This window comes from Mya arenaria, chromosome 5 (genome assembly GCF_026914265.1).
Source record: "Mya arenaria isolate MELC-2E11 chromosome 5, ASM2691426v1".
Lineage (NCBI taxonomy): Eukaryota > Metazoa > Mollusca > Bivalvia > Myida > Myidae > Mya > Mya arenaria.
In genome coordinates this window covers 3,347,584-3,369,779 of record NC_069126.1, presented here as the reverse complement: position 1 = coordinate 3,369,779, position 22,196 = coordinate 3,347,584, and the positions used below count along the sequence as shown (strand labels likewise).

The window sequence follows — 22,196 nt, the reverse complement described above, 5'->3', positions numbered from 1 at the left end:
ATCAAGTTATGGGCAAAGCATTCATTTAGGTCAAGGTTCCATCAAGGTATGGACAAAGCATTCATTTAGGTCAAGGTTCCATCAAGTTATGGACAAAGCATTCATTTCGGTCAAAGGTCCATCAAGTTATGGGCAAAGCATTCATTTAGGTCAAGGGTCCATCAAGTTATGGACAAAGTATTCATTTAGATCAAGGGTCCATCAAGTTATGGGCAAAGCATTCATTTAGGTCAAGGGTCCATCAAGTTATAGGCAAAGCATTCATTTAGATCAAGGGTCCATCAAGTTATGGGCAAAGTATTCATTTAGATCAAGGGTCCATCAAGTTATGGGCAAAGTATTCATTTAGATCAAGGGTCCATCAAGTTTTGGGCAAAGCATTCATTTAGATCAAGGGTCCATCAAGGTATAGGCAAAGCATTCATTTAGGTCAAAGGTCCATCAAGTTATGGGCAAAGCATTCATTTAGATCAAGGTTCTATCAAGGTATGGACAAAGCATTCATTTAGGTCAAGGTTCCATCAAGGTATGGGCAAAGCATTCATTTAGATCAAGGGTCCTTCAAGTTATGGGCAAAGCATTCATTTAGGTCAAGGGTCCATCAAGTTATGGACAAAGTATTCATTTAGATCAAGGGTCCATAAAGTTATGGGCAACACATTCATTAAGATCAAGGGTCCTTCAAGTTATGAGCAAATCATTCATTTAGATCAAGGGTCCATCAAGTTTAATGCAAAGCATTAATTTAGATCAAGGGTCCATCAAGTTATAGGCAAAGCATTCATTTAGATCAAGGTTCCATCAAGGTATGGGCAAAGCATTCATTTAGATCAAGGTTCCATCAAGTTATGGGCAAAGCATTCATTTAGATAAAGGGTCCATCAAGGTTTGGGCAAAGCATTCATTTAGGTCAAGGGTCCAACAATTTATGGACAAAGTATTCATTTAGATCAAGGGTCTATAAAGTTATGGGCAACACATTCATTTAGATCAAGGGTCCTTCAAGTTATGAGCAAATCATTCATTTAGATCAAGGGTCCATCAAGTTTAATGCAAAGCATTAATTTAGATCAAGGGTCCATCAAGTTATAGGCAAAGTATTCATTTAGATCAAGGGTCCATCAAATTATGGACAAATCATTAATTTAGATCAAGGGTCCATCAAGTTTAATGCAAAGCATTAATTTAGATCAAGGGTCCATCAAGTTATAGGCAAAGTATTCATTTAGATCAAGGGTCCATCAAGTTATGGACAAAGTATTCATTTAGATCAAGGGTCCATCAAGTTATAGGCAAAGCATTCATTTAGATCAAGGGTCCATCAAGTTATGGGCAAAGCATTCATTTAGATCAAGGGTCCATCAAGTTATAGGCAAAGCATTCATTTAGATCAAGGGTCCATCAAGTTATGGGGCATAACATTCATTTAAGTCAATGTTCCATCAAGTTATGGGCAAAGCATTCATTTAGATCAAGGGTCCATCAAGTTATAGGCAAAGTATTCATTTAGATCAAGGGTCCATCAAGTTATAGGCAAAGCATTCATTTAGATCAAGGGTCCATCAAGTTATGGGCAAAGCATTCATTTAGATCAAGGGTCCATCAAGTTATAGGCAAAGTATTCATTTAGATTAAGGTTCCATCAAGTTATGGACAAAGTATTCATTTAGATCAAGGGTCCATCAAGGTATAGGCAAAGCATTCATTTAGGTCAAAGGTCCATCAAGTTATGGGCAAAGCATTCATTTAGGTCAAGGTTCCATCAAGGTATGGACAAAGCATTCATTTAGGTCAAGGTTCCATCAAGTTATGGGCAAATCATTCATTTAGATCAAGGGTCCTTCAAGTTATGGGCAAAGCATTCATTTAGGTCAAGGGTCCATCAAGTTATGGACAAAGTATTCGTTTAGATCAAGGGTCCATAAAGTTATGGGCAACACATTCATTAAGATCAAGGGTCCTTCAAGTTATGAGCAAATCATTCATTTAGATCAAGGGTCCATCAAGTTTAATGCAAAGCATTAATTTAGATCAAGGGTCCATCAAGTTATAGGCAAAGCATTCATTTAGATCAAGGTTCCATCAAGGAATGGGCAAAGCATTCATTTAGATCAAGGTTCCATCAAGTTATGGGCAAAGCATTCATTTAGATAAAGGGTCCATCAAGGTTTGGGCAAAGCATTCATTTAGGTCAAGGGTCCAACAATTTATGGACAAAGTATTCATTTAGATCAAGGGTCTATAAAGTTATGGGCAACACATTCATTTAGATCAAGGGTCCTTCAAGTTATGAGCAAATCATTCATTTAGATCAAGGGTCCATCAAGTTTAATGCAAAGCATTAATTTAGATCAAGGGTCCATCAAGTTATAGGCAAAGTATTCATTTAGATCAAGGGTCCATCAAATTATGGACAAATCATTCATTTAGATCAAGGGTCCATCAAGTTTGATGCAAAGCATTAATTTAGATCAAGGGTCCATCAAGTTATAGGCAAAGTATTCATTTAGATCAAGGGTCCATCAGGTTATGGACAAAGTATTCATTTAGATCAAGGGTCCATCAAGTTATAGGCAAAGCATTCATTTAGATCAAGGGTCCATCAAGTTATGGGCAAAGCATTCATTTAGATCAAGGGTCCATCAAGTTATAGGCAAAGCATTCATTTAGATCAAGGGTCCATCAAGTTATGGGGCATAACATTCATTTAGATCAAGGGTCCATCAAGCTATGGGCAAAGCATTCATTTAGATTAAGGGTCCATCAAGTTATGGGCAAAGCATTCATTTAGATCAAGGGTCCATCAAGTTATGGGGCATAACATTCATTTAAGTCAATGTTCCATCAAGTTATGGGCAAAGCATTCATTTAGATCAAGGGTCCATCAAGTTATAGGCAAAGCATTCATTTAGATCAAGGGTCCATCAAGTTATGGGCAAAGCATTCATTTAGATCAAGGGTTCATCAAGTTATAGGCAAAGCATTCATTTAGATCAAGGGTCCATCAAGTTATGGGGCATAACATTCATTTAGATCAAGGGTCCATCAAGCTATGGGCAAAGCATTCATTTAGATTAAGGGTCCATCAAGTTATGGGCAAAGCATTCATTTAGATCAAGGGTCCATCAAGTTATGGGGCATAACATTCATTTAAGTCAAGGTTCCATCAAGTTATGGGCAAAGCATTCATTTAGATCAAGGGTCCATCAAGTTATAGGCAAAGTATTCATTTAGATCAAGGGTCCATCAAGTTATAGGCAAAGCATTCATTTAGATCAAGGGTCCATCAAGTTATGGGCAAAGCATTCATTTAGATCAAGGGTCCATCAAGTTATAGGCAAAGTATTCATTTAGATTAAGGTTCCATCAAGTTATGGACAAAGTATTCATTTAGATCAAGGGTCCATCAAGTTATGGGCAATTAAAGTGTTCATTTAGATTAAGGGCCCATCAAGTCCATCATGCCATAGGCAAAGCATGCATTTAGATCAAGAGATATAGCTTTGACAGGTCAAGGTACATGCATTTGTACTTTGCTTGATCAATTTAAATGTTACTAGACACTTTAAAGTGATCGATTCAATCCTCACTACAACTGGTTTACTTTCATTTCCTCAGGGTATTCTTATGTAGAACAAATAGTTTATGTTATTATAAGTTAAACTGGTTCTATGTACACATAATGATATGGTTTATTACCAGTTTAACATGAGTAACGTATACGCTGAGGTGTTTATTTAGATGTGCTCTTATGATAAATCATTTTAACATTTTTTTTATCAGTTTAACATTTTTTCCTGAATATGGCAACAGACATACCTACTAATACCATACATCAGTAAAATGCCAAAAGTCTGTAGCCTTACAGGTTTGGTACTGTTCTGATCCTATTTTAAAATTAGGCCAAGTTATTATGATTCTGATTTAAGGGAGCATTTGAATCTGTCCTGATTTTTCCTGCAGCTAATACTCTCTAATCATTCTGCTGGAAAGTATCATTTGATTTTCCCTCATTATATGGCAGAATTCTGCCTCCTTTCTCCTGTAGGAGGAGTGTCTATGTCAGCTTCATTTGTGTGGCACATGTTTTAGGAGTATCGATTGGTACGGCTCAGGTTCATTTAACTGTTTTCTTTGATGTCTAAGGCGTTGAACCTGTACTCTAAAGAAGTAAAATGTGTCTTGGTCATTGTGACTTCCATCTGGAAAAGCTTGTTAACACTCTAGAGGTCACATTTATAAATGTTTATTTTTGAAAGTTGGTCAGAATGATTATATTAATAATCTCTAAGTCAAGTTTAAATCTGGGCCATGTGCGGTCAAAATCTAGGTCATTAAGTCAAATCATGGGAAAAGCTTGTTAGCACTCTAGAGGTCACATTTATGACTGTATGTCCATGAAACTTAGTCAAAATGTTTATATTGATTAGCTCGAGGCCAATTTGAAACTGGGTCAGGTGCGGTCAAAAACTAGGTTACCAGGTCAAATAATAGGAGAAGTATTTTAACACTTTAGAGGCCACATTTATGACCATATGTTCATGGAACTTGATCAGAATGTTATTGTTGATGATCTTTATTGGATCAGGTGAGCGATTCAGGGCCCTCTTGTTTTGTGTATGGTATTGAGTTATTGCCCTTTTTTATACTTTATTTTTAACTTCTCTCCTCTTGCCTGTATTTAAAATTCGAATACAGATATATCTCATTTGAGGAGAAGTGCAGTGCTCATGAACCATAACTCTTGCTTTAGTACTTTTTATGTCTCCCCCTCTCTGGGGGAGACATATTGTTTTTGCCCTGTCCGTCAGTCCGGTAGTCCGGTAGTCCGTCAGTCCGTCAGTCCGTCAGTCCGTCCGTACGTCACACTTCGTTTCCGATCGATAACTGGAAAACCGCATGACCTAGGATCACCAAACTTGGTAGGGAGGTTGGTCATGAGGTGTAGAAGATCCCTATTGTTTTTGGGGTCACTAGGTCAAAGGTCAAGGTCGCGGCGACCCCCAATGTAAAAAACATTTCCGCTCAATATCTTGAGAATGGTTTGACCTAGGTTCACCAAACTTGGTAGGGAGGTTGGTCATGAGGTGTAGAAGATCCCTATTGTTTTTGGGGTCACTAGGTCAAAGGTCAAGGTCGCGGCGACCCCAATGTAAAAAACATTTCCGCTCAATATCTTGACAATGGTTTGACCTAGGTTCACCAAACTTGGTAGGGAGGTTGGTCATGAGGTGTAGAAGATCCCTATTGTTTTTGGGGTCACTAGGTCAAAGGTCAAGGTCGCGGCGACCCCCAATGTAAAAAACATTTCCGCTCAATATCTTGAGAATGGTTTGACCTAGGTTCACCAAACTTGGTAGGGAGGTTGGTCGTGAGGTGTAGAGGATCCCTATTGTTTTTGGGGTCACTAGGTCAAAGGTCAAGGTCGCGGCGACCCCCAATGTAATAAACATTTCCGCTCAATATCTTGAGAATGGTTTGACCTAGGTTCACCAAACTTGGTAGGGAGGTTGGTCGTGAGGTGTAGAGGATCCCTATTGTTTTTGGGGTCACTAGGTCAAAGGTCAAGGTCGCGGCGACCCCCAATGTAAAAAACATTTCCGCTCAATATCTTGAGAATGGTTTGACCTAGGTTCACCAAACTTGGTATGGAGGTTGGTCGTGAGGTGTAGAGGATCCCTATTGTTTTTGGGGTCACTAGGTCAAAGGTCAAGGTCGCGGCGACCCCCAATATAAAAAACATTTCTGCTCAAAATCTTGAGAACGGTTTGACCTAGGTTCACCAAACTTGGTAGGGAGGTTGGTCATGAGGTGTAGAAGATCCCTATTGTTTTTGGGGTCACTAGGTCAAAGGTCAAGGTCGCGGCGACCCCCAATGTAAAAAACATTTCCGCTCAATATCTTGAGAATGGTTTGACCTAGGTTCACCAAACTTGGTAGGGAGGTTGATCATGAGGTTTAGAAAACTCCTATATTTTGGGGGGTCACAAGGACAAAGGTCAACGTCGCTGTGACCTCTAATGTAAAAAAATATTTCCGTGCAATATCAGGAGAATGCTTTGATCTAGGTTCACCAAACTTTGAAGTGAGGTTGGTCATGATGTCTAGTTGATTTTGCAATCAGTTGGTCAAAGGTCAAGGTCACTGACCTTGAGGTGAAGAACCGGTTTCTGCTCAATAACTCAAGAACGTTTACACCCAGGAACTTCATACTTGGTATGCCAGTTAGTCATGACTAATTGATGGCCCCTATTGATTTTGGGATCCATCATTGATTATTTCTCACCTACGACCACATAATGGGGGAGACATGCGCTTTTTCAAAAAAGCAATCTCTAGTTTAGTTAGTGTCCATTGTTTTATTTTAATCCTTTGTCGTAATGCTAAGTTCATACTGTTCCTAATTCTGCTGAGGATATGGCAGTCTGTGACTGCTGAGACTTCTTGTTATTCTTTTTTTGTTTACTTCCCTCCATGACATTATAAGTTTCTGAGATATTGGCTTCAACTGTACAAAGAAACATTATCTTGTGTTTGGTCAACTTACTTGGGTAATATCAAACTGTGGTATGCTTTTAAAAACAAGAAGAAAAAATCATGCCTTATTTCCTGATGATAAAGTCCTTATTCCTGTATAGTTGAACCATTATGTTAATTGATGCCTTCTCATTGACAATGCATTCAACGTTGATGAAAGCCACACATATAGCTGTAATTGGAAGTCAGTAAGTCATTTGCAAATGTTAATATTAGAAGGTTTTTTATTCTTTTGATTTCCTAATTAAATCATCCCCAAAGTCAGATAAAGATGCATTTAAGATTATTCACTGATTGTAAATTAAAATTATAATTTCAATTGGATTCACTTTTAATCAATTGCATTATGGGTCCAATTTTGAAACACTATTAATTAAAAATGAATTAACTGTGGGAATACTCCTATGGAGGTTACAATGCAATACTGCTTTTGTCACCGGCTGGGTTCTCATCCCCATTCTATAACTTACTTATATGTAACACCAAATACATTTTCCATATTTCATTCATATATCAACTAGCTTTATTGTGAGAGGTATCTTAACCTTTTTTTCCACCCCCTAGCAAGAACTGACTACCACTTACACTACAACATACAATTTCTCTTTAGGGCATGCCCATATAACTATTAACCAACCATACAAAATAGCTATCAAACATTCATTCATACCAGCCCCTAATGTAACCTTCTATTGTCTTAACCTTCAAACCAGAACTCAAAAGAATCTAATTCACACCTTCATGTTATATGCTTTGATCTAAGTAGGACAACTGCTTACCAAGTTTCATTCAATTAATTATAGAAGATACAGTATGTCCAGTAAAAACAAGTCTAGCAGGTGTTTGAAACTAATATTTCAAAGACTATGAATTACTACTAAACCATAACAATATATGATTTCCATATGTGGCCTTGCAGATAAACTCCTAATTCAATCAATTTTAGAAAAATACAAATAATCAATTTTGATATAATCAACTGTTTTATAACTTTGTGACACTTTCAACAGCTTTTACAATTATTTGTTTCAGATGATGATCAAAAAAAGCTCAGGAAACAGAAGATTCTGATCAACAAGCTACGTCGCCATGGCACCTTACCTACGGACACGTATGCAGTGTCAGACGAGGATGTCAAGATGACCTACGGGCCGAATGTGGCACCACACACAGTGGACTCGCTGCGTCTCCAGTACCCACACCTCACAGACAGCGAAATCCACCTCCTGTGTGGGTCAGAGCCTGACACAAAGGGCAAGAAACCGGAGAAAAAGGATCGGTACAACAAATTCATGTCCTGGTGTGATGTGCAGGACTGTCTACCAGATATATTACAGGTATTTGTACTTGCCAAACAAATAATATAAGGTACAGAAAACTGCGTTCACTGAAGGACCGAGCTAAAACCTCAAGTGATTCTATGTTTCGAAAGAACCAAGTTTCCATTTTAACCCATTATGAAATGTCTTACAATGTAATTTTAAAGTATGAAGTCATCATTATACAGGTTGTTAACTGGTTGTTCACTTTGGCACCAATTATGTATTGCATGGTGGAAATCACTCTTATGTCTAAAGGCTGTCGTATACTAAATGTGAATAAATAGCAAATTTAGAAAAAAACACATTTTCTAAACTGTGAAGCAACAAAGAAATATGACAGTCATATTATGGCATTATTCAGTTTTAAGTGTCATAAAATCAAGGATGGATAATTGGCACATCTTGTCTGTCTCATAGAAGTGTTCAACCCTCATCAAGTAATAGCATAGCGGTCAAGCACTAACTGTAATAATCAGATTTTTACACCTTATCAAATTTCCTTCAAACATCTGTCATTGCAAATTTTACAACTTGGGAAAATTTTAACACCCACCTGCAATTGTTTGTTTATTTTGTTTTGGAAAAAGCTTTTGGAGAGGGGGTACATGTGTGAATTATGGCCTCGAGGTAATCATAAGATTTAACACAATATTCATGATTTGTGTATTTGGGAGTGACAATTGATGTTATAGTCCTTGTCTTATTTAGGTTTTGATCCATTGTCATTATGTTTTATATGAAAAAGAAGGTAAAATGGTTGGGACTTAAAGCCTCCACCAATCGCCAGTTCTGGAACGACCACTCGTTTAAATGAATGCAGTTTTACTGCATATGATACTCTTTTATGTGAATTGTGGATGCCAGCAGCCAATTGTATAAAAGTAGTTTAAGTTTCTGGCTTGGTCAAACTCTATATTGATTGGTCAATATTTATCCATATATTACTTCTAACCAATGAAATTGTTTCAATATATCACAAGCCAAATTATAACATGTGGACAGTTATCAAAGATTTATACAATTGATTGCTGATGACCTCACTACTGATATCGTTGGAAAGCTGGAAAATGATTTTTAAAATCAGGTCACAAACAGGCTTGAAAGGCCTTTAAAGCTGCACTCTCACAGATTTAACGTTTTGACAACTTTTTTATTTTATGTCATCAAAAGAGCCAATTTTTGCGAAATTCCATGGAAACCATTTATATGAGACTGCTGACAAAAAATCAGATCGCAGATTTTTATATTTAAGTTCAAAAATTGATGTTTTATGCATTTTTCTTAAACCGTAACAGTTTAAGCCATAAAACATTAATTTTCGAAAGGAAATATGAAAAACTATGATCTGATTTTTTGTCAGCAATCTTAAATCACTGGTTTGCAGAATTTAATGCAAAAATTTGCTCTTTTCAAGTCAAAAAATAAAAAAAATAAAAAAAAATGGTATATCTGTGTGAGAGTGCAGCTTTAAGTCAAGAATGAAAAAAAAAAAAATTTGAAGGAAAACAAAGACAGTCCCTATTATGCAGAACGGTGCCCATCTGTACATCAGAAGCCTATCTGTACATCAGATACCCGGTATCTGTACATCAAGCCTATCTGTACATCAGAACCCTATCTGTACATCAAGCCTATCTGTACATCAGATGCCTATCTGTACATCAGAAGCCTATCTGTACATCAGATGCCTATCTGTACATCAGATGCCTATCTGTACATCAGATGCCTATCTGTACATCAGAAGCCTATCTGTACATCAGATGCCTATCTGTACATCAGATGCCTATCTGTACATCAGATACCCGGTATCTGTACATCAAGCCTATCTGTACATCAGATGCCTATCTGTACATCAGAAGCCTATCTGTACATCAGATGCCTATCTGTACATCAGATGCCTATCTGTACATCAGATGCCTATCTGTACATCAGATGCCTATCTGTACATCAAGCCTATCTGTACATCAGATGCCTATCTGTACATCAGATGCCTATCTGTACATCAGATACCCGGTATCTGTACATCAAGCCTATCTGTACATCAGATGCCTATCTGTACATCAAGCCTATCTGTACATCAGATGCCTATCTGTACATCAGATGCCTATCTGTACATCAAGCCTATCTGTACATCAGATGCCTATCTGTACATCAGATGCCTATCTGTACATCAGATGCCTATCTGTACATCAGATGCCTATCTGTACATCAAGCCTATCTGTACATCAGATGCCTATCTGTACATCAGAAGCCTATCTGTACATCAGATGCCTATCTGTACATCAGATGCCTATCTGTACATCAGATGCCTATCTGTACATCAGATGCCTATCTGTACATCAGATGCCTATCTGTACATCAGATACCCGGTATCTGTACATCAAGCCTATCTGTACATCAGATGCCTATCTGTACATCAGATGCCTATCTGTACATCAGATGCCTATCTGTACATCAGATGCCTATCTGTACCTCAGATGCCTATCTGTACATCAGATGCCTATCTGTACATCAAGCCTATCTGTACATCAGATGCCTATCTGTACATCAGATGCCTATCTGTACATCAGAAGCCTATCTGTACATCAGATGCCTATCTGTACATCAGATGCCTATCTGTACATCAGATGCCTATCTGTACATCAGAAGCCTATCTGTACATCAGATGCCTATCTGTACATCAGAAGCCTATCTGTACATCAGATGCCTATCTGTACATCAGATGCCTATCTGTACATCAAGCCTATCTGTACATCAGATGCCTATCTGTACATCAGAAGCCTATCTGTACATCAGATGCCTATCTGTACATCAGATGCCTATCTGTACCTCAGATGCCTATCTGTACATCAGATGCCTATCTGTACATCAAGCCTATCTGTACATCAGATGCCTATCTGTACATCAGATGCCTATCTGTACATCAGAAGCCTATCTGTACATCAGATGCCTATCTGTACATCAGATGCCTATCTGTACATCAGATGCCTATCTGTACATCAGATGCCTATCTGTACATCAGAAGCCTATCTGTACATCAGATGCCTATCTGTACATCAGATGCCTATCTGTACATCAGATGCCTATCTGTACATCAAGCCTATCTGTACATCAGATGCCTATCTGTACATCAGATGCCTATCTGTACATCAAGCCTGTCTGTACATCAGAAGCCTGTCTGTACATCAGATGCCTATCTGTACATCAGATGCCTATCTGTACATCAAGCCCATCTGTACATCAGATGCCTATCTGTACACCAGATACCTATCTGTATATCAGATGCCTATCTGTACATCAGATGCCTATCTGTACTATCTGTACATCAAGCCTGTCTGTACATCAGATGCCTATCTGTACATCAGATGCCTATCTGTACATCAGATGCCTATCTGTACATCAAGCCTATCTGTACATCAGATGCCTATCTGTACATCAGATGCCTATCTGTACATCAGAAGCCTATCTGTACATCAGATGCCTATCTGTACATCAGATGCCTATCTGTACATCAGATGCCTATCTGTACATCAAGCCCATCTGTACATCAGATGCCTATCTGTACATCAGATACCTATCTGTACATCAGATGCCTATCTGTACATCAAGCCCATCTGTACATCAGATGCCTATCTGTACATCAAGCCTATCTGTACATCAGATACCTATCTTTACATCAGAAGCCTATCTGTACATCATAAGCCTATCTGTACATCAGATACTTGGTATCTGTACAGCAGGCCTATCTGTACATTAAATGCCTATCTGTATATCAGATGCCTATCTTTACATCAGAAGCCCATCTGTACATCATAAGCCTATCTGTACATCAGATACTTGGTATCTGTACATGACAGGCCTATCTGTACATTAAATGCCTATCTGTATATCAGATGCATATCTGTGCATCAAGCCTGTCTGTATAGCAGATACCTTAAACAATCAAACCACTGCAGTAAGCTGTGAAGGTAGTCAGAAAAACAAAATACAATAAACATTCTGAATATTTGTTGTTTTGAGCCATTATAATCAAAGTAGCTAAATTCCTTGCATTCAACAAGTATGCCTCATAACTTCATTGTCCTTTGTTCACCAAAATTCAGACAGACTCCTATACTTTGTCAGTCTGACATAAAATCAGCTGCACAGACAAGTTTTGTTTGAAAACTTGCCTTTTCAAAGCATTTGTTGTTTATTTTAAATTTACAAGGAATAAAATGTATTAAGATATTAACCAGTTAAACTTGAACACAAATAACAGTTCACAGAGCTTTATTTGACAAATTATGATTAAACCAGCTTAATTGCTAATGCTATGTTTATCGACTAGACAGTTCAGTCTCGTCCTCACATTAACAAACTATCAAAGTTCATCATTTCACTTTGGAAGTCTTAGAATTGCCCCGTAATAATTTTTTAAGAATTTTTAAGTCATTTTTTTAACACTACCACTTAATTATACGGTAATGAAACTGCTGATGGGTAATTTTGTTGCGTGTATTTTTTGGACTGTACCTGTGCTGGTTTTGATATTGAATAACAAGTTCCAAAGGATAAGATTACTGTTTGGAACATTTGGAACTTCCATTTAAAACATTGCAATGTTCATGACAAAAGTCTATCATTTTAGCGTTTCAATATGAACATGCTATATATATATACATACAGTAATATACAATATTTGTTAATGTAATGTATTGCAAAGGGAGGCAAATGCTGCATGGTATTTGATTTTATGCTGTACGCATTCCGACATCTACATTACCTGAGAATCATTATTGGATTCGTAAACAAATGCTTTTATTTGACAATATAATTGTTTAAAACGCAATTTGCTTTATTATTTATTTATTTTTATTACTAATATAAGCTGTGTTTCATAATTGATAAGTTATACATTATAATCTTCATTATTTTTTACATCTGGATGTGAAAACTGTTGGTCAGACATACAGACCATAATCAGAAATTTAGTTGGATCGAGTCCAAATTTACCAGTCAGGATTATCGTACTGAAGGTTTCGTGATGTCTGCCCCATAGCAGCCAAGTAGTTTGAAATTTAAGTATTAAATAGCATTTTAATGATACACTCATAGAAGATGCATTTGAGATCTTTTAGTTACTTGGAAATCTTTGGGAAACAGGCAATACCTCTCAAGGTCTTTGTAATAAAACATAAGAAACAACATTTTCCATTAACCCTTTGCATGCTGGGTAAATTGTCGTCTGCTCAAAATTAAATAAACGTCCACCAGCTATAGCTGGTTTATTAAAATTGCACATTCATACTTCAGCCCTATTTATAGTTCAAGGTTGATGTTATGAATGTCATGATAACTTTGAGATATTTATAGATGAAAATAAGGAAAATGAACTTGAAATAAATAATGCATAAAACCACACTATTATGCTTACGTTTGTATTCAAATGACGTCAATCAAAATATACATATTTAAATGGGTTTTTTTGTGAGTCTACTGAATCTTACAGAGCTATGAAGATGATTGACTAAAGATGCACTCATACACCCAAATATGATTTACAACAATTGTTTTCATTGACCAAAAAGGATAAATAAATGTCGAAAACAATGGTTCTTATGAATGATAAATGAGTGATTAATTTGAATGAAAGGTGCTGAAAACCCGGTTATTCTACCATATATCACTTTTAGGTTTCATAAATCTTTTAGGACCCACCAGTCATTTAATATTTGTGCGCTTATTCAGCTATTAAATACACGGATACAATCAAGGTTATTGGTCATTAATATTTTCCATAAATACATTATTTAGTTAGTAGTTAAAGGTTTATCACCAATATTTATGTTTGTTATAAATGTGTATGTATTAATTTTAAACATGAGTGTCACTTTAAAAAAAAATAATACTGGTTTGCCTAAACGTCGTTATGTTTTATCATGTGAAAATGTCATTATCAACATGTTCATGCTTATTATTGAAGACATGATAATAAATTAACACACATCTTTTAATTGCTGTAATTTGCCTGTCTCCTCTCCTTGTGTTACAGACTTTGAATTCTACTTTAACTACCAAATAAAAAAATGTGGCATATAAATTATGTATGACAAATGAAATAAAAACCATTAATGTGAAATTATCTGGCAGCTCAACTTGTAATAAAAATGTGTGTTTTGATGATATATAGTTGTATAAATTTATGATTTATAACTCCTTAACATTTAACACAGTTTTGCAGCAACTATTTAATAAGGACCACTTCCAAGTTTCCAAGTTTATTTCGTATAACTCATGTCACAAAACATGACAAAAAGAGTATTTAAATATATATATATATACAACTATGTAAAGAACGAGGTAAAAATCCAAACAATTAAAACACATTTGCAACGCCAATCATTCATGGTGGCACCTGAAAAGTTATATAATATCTATCAAAATTTCATTGTTTCATGATGGTGACGATTTACTAGATCAAAATATTTAATTTTGAAGTACCTTTAAGATATTTAAAAATCCATTAATATTTTATATGGATTTATGAGAGACTTTGGAATTGTCTTCCACAGAATTTCAAATATTTCCATGTTGTCTGTATGTTTATAATTGTCATAAAATAAGAACCATAATTAACACAAATTGAATGGAGATAATTTTATGCTTCAATCTAAATACAATTTATCCTTGGAAATGTCTAGCTCAGCCACAAACTTATTAGTTCTATGTTGTCTGCTCATTTGTTTGTCATAAAAAAATAAATGAAAAAATACAGCCCTTAAAGAAGGAAATGAAATGCAATTACTGCAAGAACAGAGATAGTTTAGCAGTAAAAGGTTCAGTTTTAACCACTATTAAAATATCTATATTTACACCTCAACTTCCATTCCTTAATTGAACTGCCTTTCGGCAATTGCGTTCATCAATCGATGAACGCAACATCTTCGGATCGTAATTCATTGCATAACAATATACATGAAAGCTTTTGATCATGTTATTGGTTGTATTGTGTCAGCAGGTCCCGTAAAATATAGATCAACATTTTAGGAAGTGTTAGTTTATTATATTTTAAATATATTGGTGCCAGAAGTGTTTGAATTTTACGTTTTAAAGTGATTTCAAGTGGTTGATCTTTTCCCGCGTTATTGTGACGTCATTTGAAAAAAATGTTTCCGGTTAGTCGGGTCGTTCTATTTACAGAATGGGTAAGAACGGATTACTGAAAAGTTTTCTTAAATGAAATTAAATAGTTTTTAACAATTCTTGAATGAAATAATGAACTATTGGTGTAAATATAAGGAATGAATTGCGGGGTTGATGTCATTATCGGGGATATGAACGCAATTGGGTTAGTGTACGCGTGGAGTCCTTCGGACTCCACACACATTGACCAACCCAATTGCGTTCATTCCCCGATAATGACATCAACCCCACAATTCATTCCTTAATTAATTTCAAAATGTCATGACCAAGTAAACATGAACTAAATTTTGAAGCGGTCACGCTGATGACAACGTTGAAGTAAATGAAGCTGTGATGATTTAAAGGCCACGAAAGACACTAAAACAGCTTTAATTTAAATACAGCAATATATCAAAGCTGACTTGTGAAAACAGAATTTTATGTATAAATCACACTAGAATAATACCTAGGTAAAAAACAGTTCTGTTGTCATGTTATGTGGGGCTTGAACCTTTATGACTGGTGTTGCTTTAACCATTATGACTGGTGGAGTTTGATCCATTATGACTGATGGGGCTTGAACTGTTACGACTGATTGGGCTTGAACCTTTATGACTTGTGGGGCTTGAACCATTATGACTGGTGTTGCTTGAACCATTATGTCTGGTTGGTTTTGATCCATTATGACTGATGGGGCTTGAACCATTATGACTGGTGGGGCTTGAACCTTTATGACTTGTTGAGCTTGAACCATTATGACTTGTGGGGCTTGACCCAATATGATGGGTGGGGCTTGGATCATTATGACTTGTGCAGGGTCTTGATCCATTATGACTTGTAGGGCTTGAACCATTATGACTTGTGGGGCTTGACCCATTATGACTGGTGGGGCTTGACCCATTATGACTGGTGGGGCTTGATCCATTATGACTGATGGGGCTTGAACCATTATGACTGGTGGGGCTTGAACCTTTATGACTGGTGGGGCTTGATCCATTATGACTGATGGGGCTTGAACCATTATGACTTGTTGGGCTTGAACCATTATGACTTGTTGGGGCTTGACCCATTATGACTGGTGGGGCTTGATCCATTATGACTTGTGGGTCTTGATCCATTATGACTTGTTGGGCTTGAACCATTATGACTGATGGGGCTTGAACCATTATGACTGGTTGGGCTTGATCCATTATGACTGGTGGGGCTTGACCCATTATGACTGGTGGGGCTTGATCCATTATGACTGATGGGGCTTGAACCATTATGACTGGTGGGGCTCGATCCATTATGACTGGTGGGGCTTGATCCATTATGACTGATGGGGCTTGAACCATAAATTATGACTGATGGGGCTTGAACCATAATGACTGATGGGGCTTGAAGCTTTATGACTTGTGTTGCTTGAACCATTATGTCTTGTGGGGTTTGATCCATTATGACTTGTTGGGGCTTTAACCATTATGACGGGTGGGGCTTGAACCATTTATAATGACTGGTGGGGCTTGAACCATTATGATGGGTGGGGCTTGAACCATTATGACTGGTGGGGCTTAGGCCAATAACTTTTTCAGTTAAATGGGCACACCTTGCAATACCTAAACACCCCTGCCAAGAAAGTTTCTCTTTTTTGCTAAAATTGTGCTAAAAGCATAGCATTTTTAGACCCAAAACGCACACCTTTTGTTTTTTTACTTGAAAAGCGCAGCTTTTGAAATTAAAAGCCTTATTATCTATAAGACATTTGAGCTTTGAGCACAGTTTTATTACATATGAAACTAATAGCACCTTTCACAAAGAAATATCGTGATTGTACATTTGGAAACCATTGGTCTGTTTGAAATGATATTTGATCCACTACTTATCAAACTTTATCAGAATGTTTCCCCTTGATCGACTCTTGTACAAATGTAAAACTGGGTTACATGTGCAACATAAGTAACTAGGTCAATTATATTTTGTCTGGAATCATGCCATGGTAATGATTAGTGAGATTATGTTTTAACTTGGACAGAATGTTACACTTAAAACATAAATTCCATACATAAAATTCCACCACAATTTAAAATTTGGTCACATGGGAACAAAAACTAGGTCACTTGGTCATAACTAAGAAAAAATCTTGGGAATATACTACTGGCAGATAACTGGTCCAATATTTATGAAACTTAATCAGAATGTTTTCCTGGATGAAATCATGGACTAGGTTGAAACTGGATCACATTAGATCAGAAATTAGTTCACTAGGTCAAATCTTTGAAACAATCATGCTGGGAACAAAATATTAGTATTGTTTGGTCAGACTTTTCAAATTGTGGTCAGAATTTTCCCTTGATATAATCTTGGTAGACTTCAAAAGGGGGTCACATGGGGCCAAAAACTAAGTCATTACTGGTAGGTCAAGTCTTGAGAAATTTTGGTAACAAACAGTGGCAATATATCTGCTCCAATCTTCATGAAATTTAATCAGTATTTGCCTTCAAGAAATCTTAGATGAAGTTAAAACTAGGTCACTTTGGGTTAAAATTCATGTCACAAGGTCAACTCTTAGAAAATCCTTGTGTACACTAGAAAATCATTGTGAACACTCTAGAGGTTGTATTTTTGAAATATTTCTGATCCAATCTTCATTACACTTAATCAGCTTGTTTGCCTTGTTTGCCTTAATGAAATCTTCAAAACATTGGGTCAAAAATCAGGCTACTAGGTTGAATCTAAATCCTACACTATGTACAATTTTCTTTTATTTCAAGCAATGGCAAACAAACTTGTATTACAATTATCCCTAGTAATAAAATCTCATTACTCTGCATCTGCATTGCATGTTTTACTTGGAATATTTTACAAACATATGTCTGTTTCATTTTATTTGCCTCATCTAGTAAGGGATATCAATTCAAATAATTTACCTATTAGTTTTTGAAATTGGCACAAAATTATTTGTTCAAATAAAATCTAATGTGCCATCTGTTTGGTCAACAAATTTTGTCTGCAGTATGTAACACCATTAGGTTTATAACTAAGGGCACTAATAATTAATACCATGTTATTGTTTGCACAGGTCTATAATTAGTAACAGATAGCACATAAGACATGAAAGCAAGAAATATGGGGGTTGAAAAACAGCAATTAATCTTGATTTTGAAATTATTCAATCAATTTTGTTATATATATTAAATATCTCATACTTAATTGCAAAGAAATTAATATTCATGTTATGAATATATAATTTGAATTTCAAAAACACGTTTTGTTTGAATCCGGTCAATTATATCAATGCAGAATTTAACGTTATTTTTTTATTTTTTTTATTTACTGCCCACATTTGAAAATTTGTTTCTATAATCAAAATATCATTTTCAAGACATTTCATCCTTTCTACAGGTATGCAAGACTCAGTCAAATTTGCTGAACAAATAAAAAAGAAATTAAAAATTGAGTAAGTCGGTAGATGTTAACATCTAATAATCATAAGGAGATTAAAGTGAATTTGTAAGAAGCTGACCGAAGATAAAGTCTATTGATTTCTGAAGTTTTAACTAAAAATCCATTTGCTTAAATGCAATTCTTAATAGTTATCTTTGATTGGTATCAAGTATCAGAATCTTGTAAGTACTATTTTTAACAAAAGAAAGCTTTGTCTTTTCTTTAAATGCTTCTTTCTTTTCCTATAATTAGATATTAACAAGCCCAAGCTTGGAAAAGATGAAGATTTTTATGAAAAAACACAGCTTTAGTGGAGAAATAATAACAATTGGCGCGGCATCCTAAAAACTCATTTATTTGCGTTTTATGTACATTGCTGAGACTCAAGTGCAATGAAGTAGTCTTAATAGATAATTAACCATTGCTGTGTTTAAGGATACTACTGAAATAAGAGAAACTGGATCTACATACAGATTTAAGCCACTGATATTTCCCTTCTCGTTTCAAACAGATCCTCAACCAAATCTTCCAGGTGGCGGGTTCAAAATGGAAGTACCCATAGGGGTATTTTGTAAGCTCCAGTGTTATTATCAACTGCAGAGGCAGCATCAGCGTAGGACAACTGAACTGTTTTACTCAACAATGTCACTAGATATTCAATTAGAACGTTGTAAACATAAAAAGTATACAGTAGTATATCTTTCTAACCAACTTTTTTCATGCTGTTTCAGGATATGGATGAGGCAGACAGAATTGTCCTTGCTGATATGAACAAGGCCCACGAGAGTTCTGCTTTCCTCTCCAGTACCCAGACACGCCTCAAATCCCTGCCAACCAATCCCACAGAGGTGTTTAACATTGCTGACGGCTTCGTACGGAGAATCATTAAGGTTGCTAAGCAGGTGAACCACTTCAGAAACATTGATAAAGACGATCAAATCGCTTTGTTGAAAGGATCAGTTGTGGAAATTATGATGTTAAGATCTGCAGTGAATTTTGATCCTAAAACTGAGACTTGGAATTTAAGTACTGTGAATTGCATAACTAAGCCGAACCCAGCAAGTGGTTCACCAGCTGGATCACCTTCCACTTCGAATATTTGTGACTTGCCCTTGCCAACCTCAGGATTGGATCTTAAAAGTTTACGCGAAGCAGCTAAAAATGGAGCAGACCTCAGTAAATTGCGACAAATGGCAAGACAAACGAGTACCTCAAGCAATGTGGATGGCACAGAGATGGCTGCTGCCAGAGACAGATTCCAAGGCAGTGTCGGTAGCCATGACATGGCGGCTGCACGAGAAAGATATCTCAGCGGGAATTCCAGCCCTGGCTCAAGCCAGAGTACAGACAGCGCAGGGCTGGAGGGGCTGCGGAATGCGGCTGCAGCTGCTGGGTTTAATATTGAGGTATTGAGAAAAGCAGCCATGAATGGTGCATCGTTCGAACAGCTGTCTCAGATGGCCCATTCTGGCTCTGCTGCAACAGGCTCACCAGGAAATGGGGACCCTCCACAGGAAAACTCGCAAGTTAAAGATGAAAATGATTCTAAACCCTCCAGCATTTCCTCAGAAATTCTCAAATTTGGAAATTCAGAAACAAAATCTATGTTCTTGACATACTCAAAGTTTATCAAGTCTCTCATGGGTACCATATATGGAGATCTAATAGTGCTTAAGTTCATGATCATGTTGTCCTTATTCTCTCCAGACAGACAGGGACTCAAAAATCGTGAAAAAGTTGACAATTACCAGCAAATATATGCAGAATCTCTAAGAAAGTACATTGACATACGGTTTAACAACGAAAAAAACATGTTTGCCAGATGTATCATGAAACTAACCGACCTCAGAAACGTGAATGAAGTCCATACGAAAATGCTGCTCAAAATGCACGTTGATGACATCGAACCTCTGCTGGTTGAGATATTTGACCTGCCACAGTAACCATGGCAACAGATTTAGTAGTAACCATGGCAACAACCTGTATTGCTTCATTGATTCTGGATATAAAAAAGTACCATTGTTTTTTTTTTCTTTTTGTATTTATTCAAAAAAACTAAGATCATGTTTTTGTCATAATGCATTTGGAATGGATGGTACATACTTACAGCTGGTTTATTCTGGAAAAATACAATTCAGGTATTGTGATAGTGCTGGTGTTCAAGCTGCACTCTCACAGATTGAGCGTTTTGACAACTTTATTATTTTTTGTCTTGGACGAGCCAATTTTTGCGAAAATCCTTGGAAACCAGTTATATAAGACTGCTGACAAAAAAGTATTTAAAATATTCACAAAAACTTGGTATACATGTTACCAGAGGCAATACGCACATGTAAAGTAAGGCCCATAACTCTGGCTTAAATGTGAGTTATGCCCCTTTCTTACTTAGAAAAACAGCAGCGTGTCACCATTGTCGGATATTTTTGTTTTTTTCCTGGGCATTATGTGTAATAAAGGTTCATTAACTTAGATATCTGGATCATTACCTGTTCATACTGTTGCTGCATGTCAAGCAAGGTTTCTAGCTGGCTAAATCAGACAAAATAGAACAGACACTTGGGTGTTGCATTAGTGTTCTTATTTGCTAACCATTATTTATAAAATTGTAATCATTTTGTGAAATGTATGTTATCAAAACTGATGTAAAGGTGTGATTGAAATGTTCAAGATTTAATATATTTTAATTTTGTTAATTAATATGTATTTGATAGGCAGCTTACTAAGTGTGAACATTGTTTAAAATTATTGTTTACTCAAAATGTGAAATTAAAAAACTGCTGTTAAGTGTGTAAACTACAACTTTTGTCCATTTATTTCACAGACAGATGTTGTGCGATACCATGTGTGTCTATGCCTATGAACAAATATTTCGATATTTATATCTCCTTTTTTGTGCCATATTTGTGTTTGTAAGTTATAGATACTTGTTCTGTTGTTAGAGATATTACACTTATTATGTATGAAAAGTTTTAATTTGCCAACTGTTAACTGAATGTCTGGTATTTGTATAAAAATTAATGCAATATACTTACATAATAATATATATATATATATATATTCATATACGAATGGTTTATACAGAGATAATATTAGTATATAAATATTCTAATTAACACTATAATTTTGTGAACAAATATACCATTAATATTTAATTATCAATATAAGTAATGGTTAAAGTTATACATGTGTATGTTTTTACCAAAATAAATGGTTTCATGTGACACTGGTTTTTTTTGGTAAATGCATACTACTGTAACTAATTTAATCAGCTTTAAGTTTTGGGGGTGATGTTTTGTCTACTGGCCAAGCCCCAGTTTAAATATACCGATTCACCTGATTGATATCAATAAAGTCTAACTACAGATTGACCAAATTAATTTAACTTGTATATTGGCAGATTTGAAGAGTACTGCCATTCTATTGGACAAAATATAGTTTCACATATTTTAAGTGAGTATGGTATCACTGCATTTAATGAGATACAACTGAATTAATTAATAATAATAATAATAATAATAATAATAATAATAATAATAATAATAATATGTAAGAGTTTACTTTGAGTTTGCTAATTTTACTTATTATGAAGAGGAAGGAAGAGGTCTTAAACAAATTAAAAGTTCCTTTATTAAAATTGAATTTCTAGATAACTGTCTAGCAATTGTGAGAAATTCTGCATAACAATTCACGGATAAACAAAGCTTAAATGTCAAAAGATGCAGAAGTTAAGAAAGCGTAACATGCTGTTTC

The 22,196-nt window shown here is 35.9% G+C and overlaps 1 protein-coding gene across 2 annotated transcripts in view; it reads left to right on the top strand.

The window, feature by feature from the left end:
* Positions 1-21,605, top strand: part of LOC128234444 (vitamin D3 receptor-like) — a 90,597-nt gene extending 68,992 nt beyond the window's left edge. For both annotated transcript variants that reach the window (XM_052948690.1, XM_052948689.1), the window contains exons 4-5: positions 7,570-7,874; positions 19,178-21,605. In XM_052948690.1, coding sequence (XP_052804650.1) covers positions 7,570-7,874; positions 19,178-20,389 — 1,517 coding nt within the window. In that variant the 3' untranslated portion in view covers positions 20,390-21,605. The remainder of the gene's footprint in view (positions 1-7,569; positions 7,875-19,177) is intronic.
* Positions 21,606-22,196: the final 591 nt, after the last annotated feature.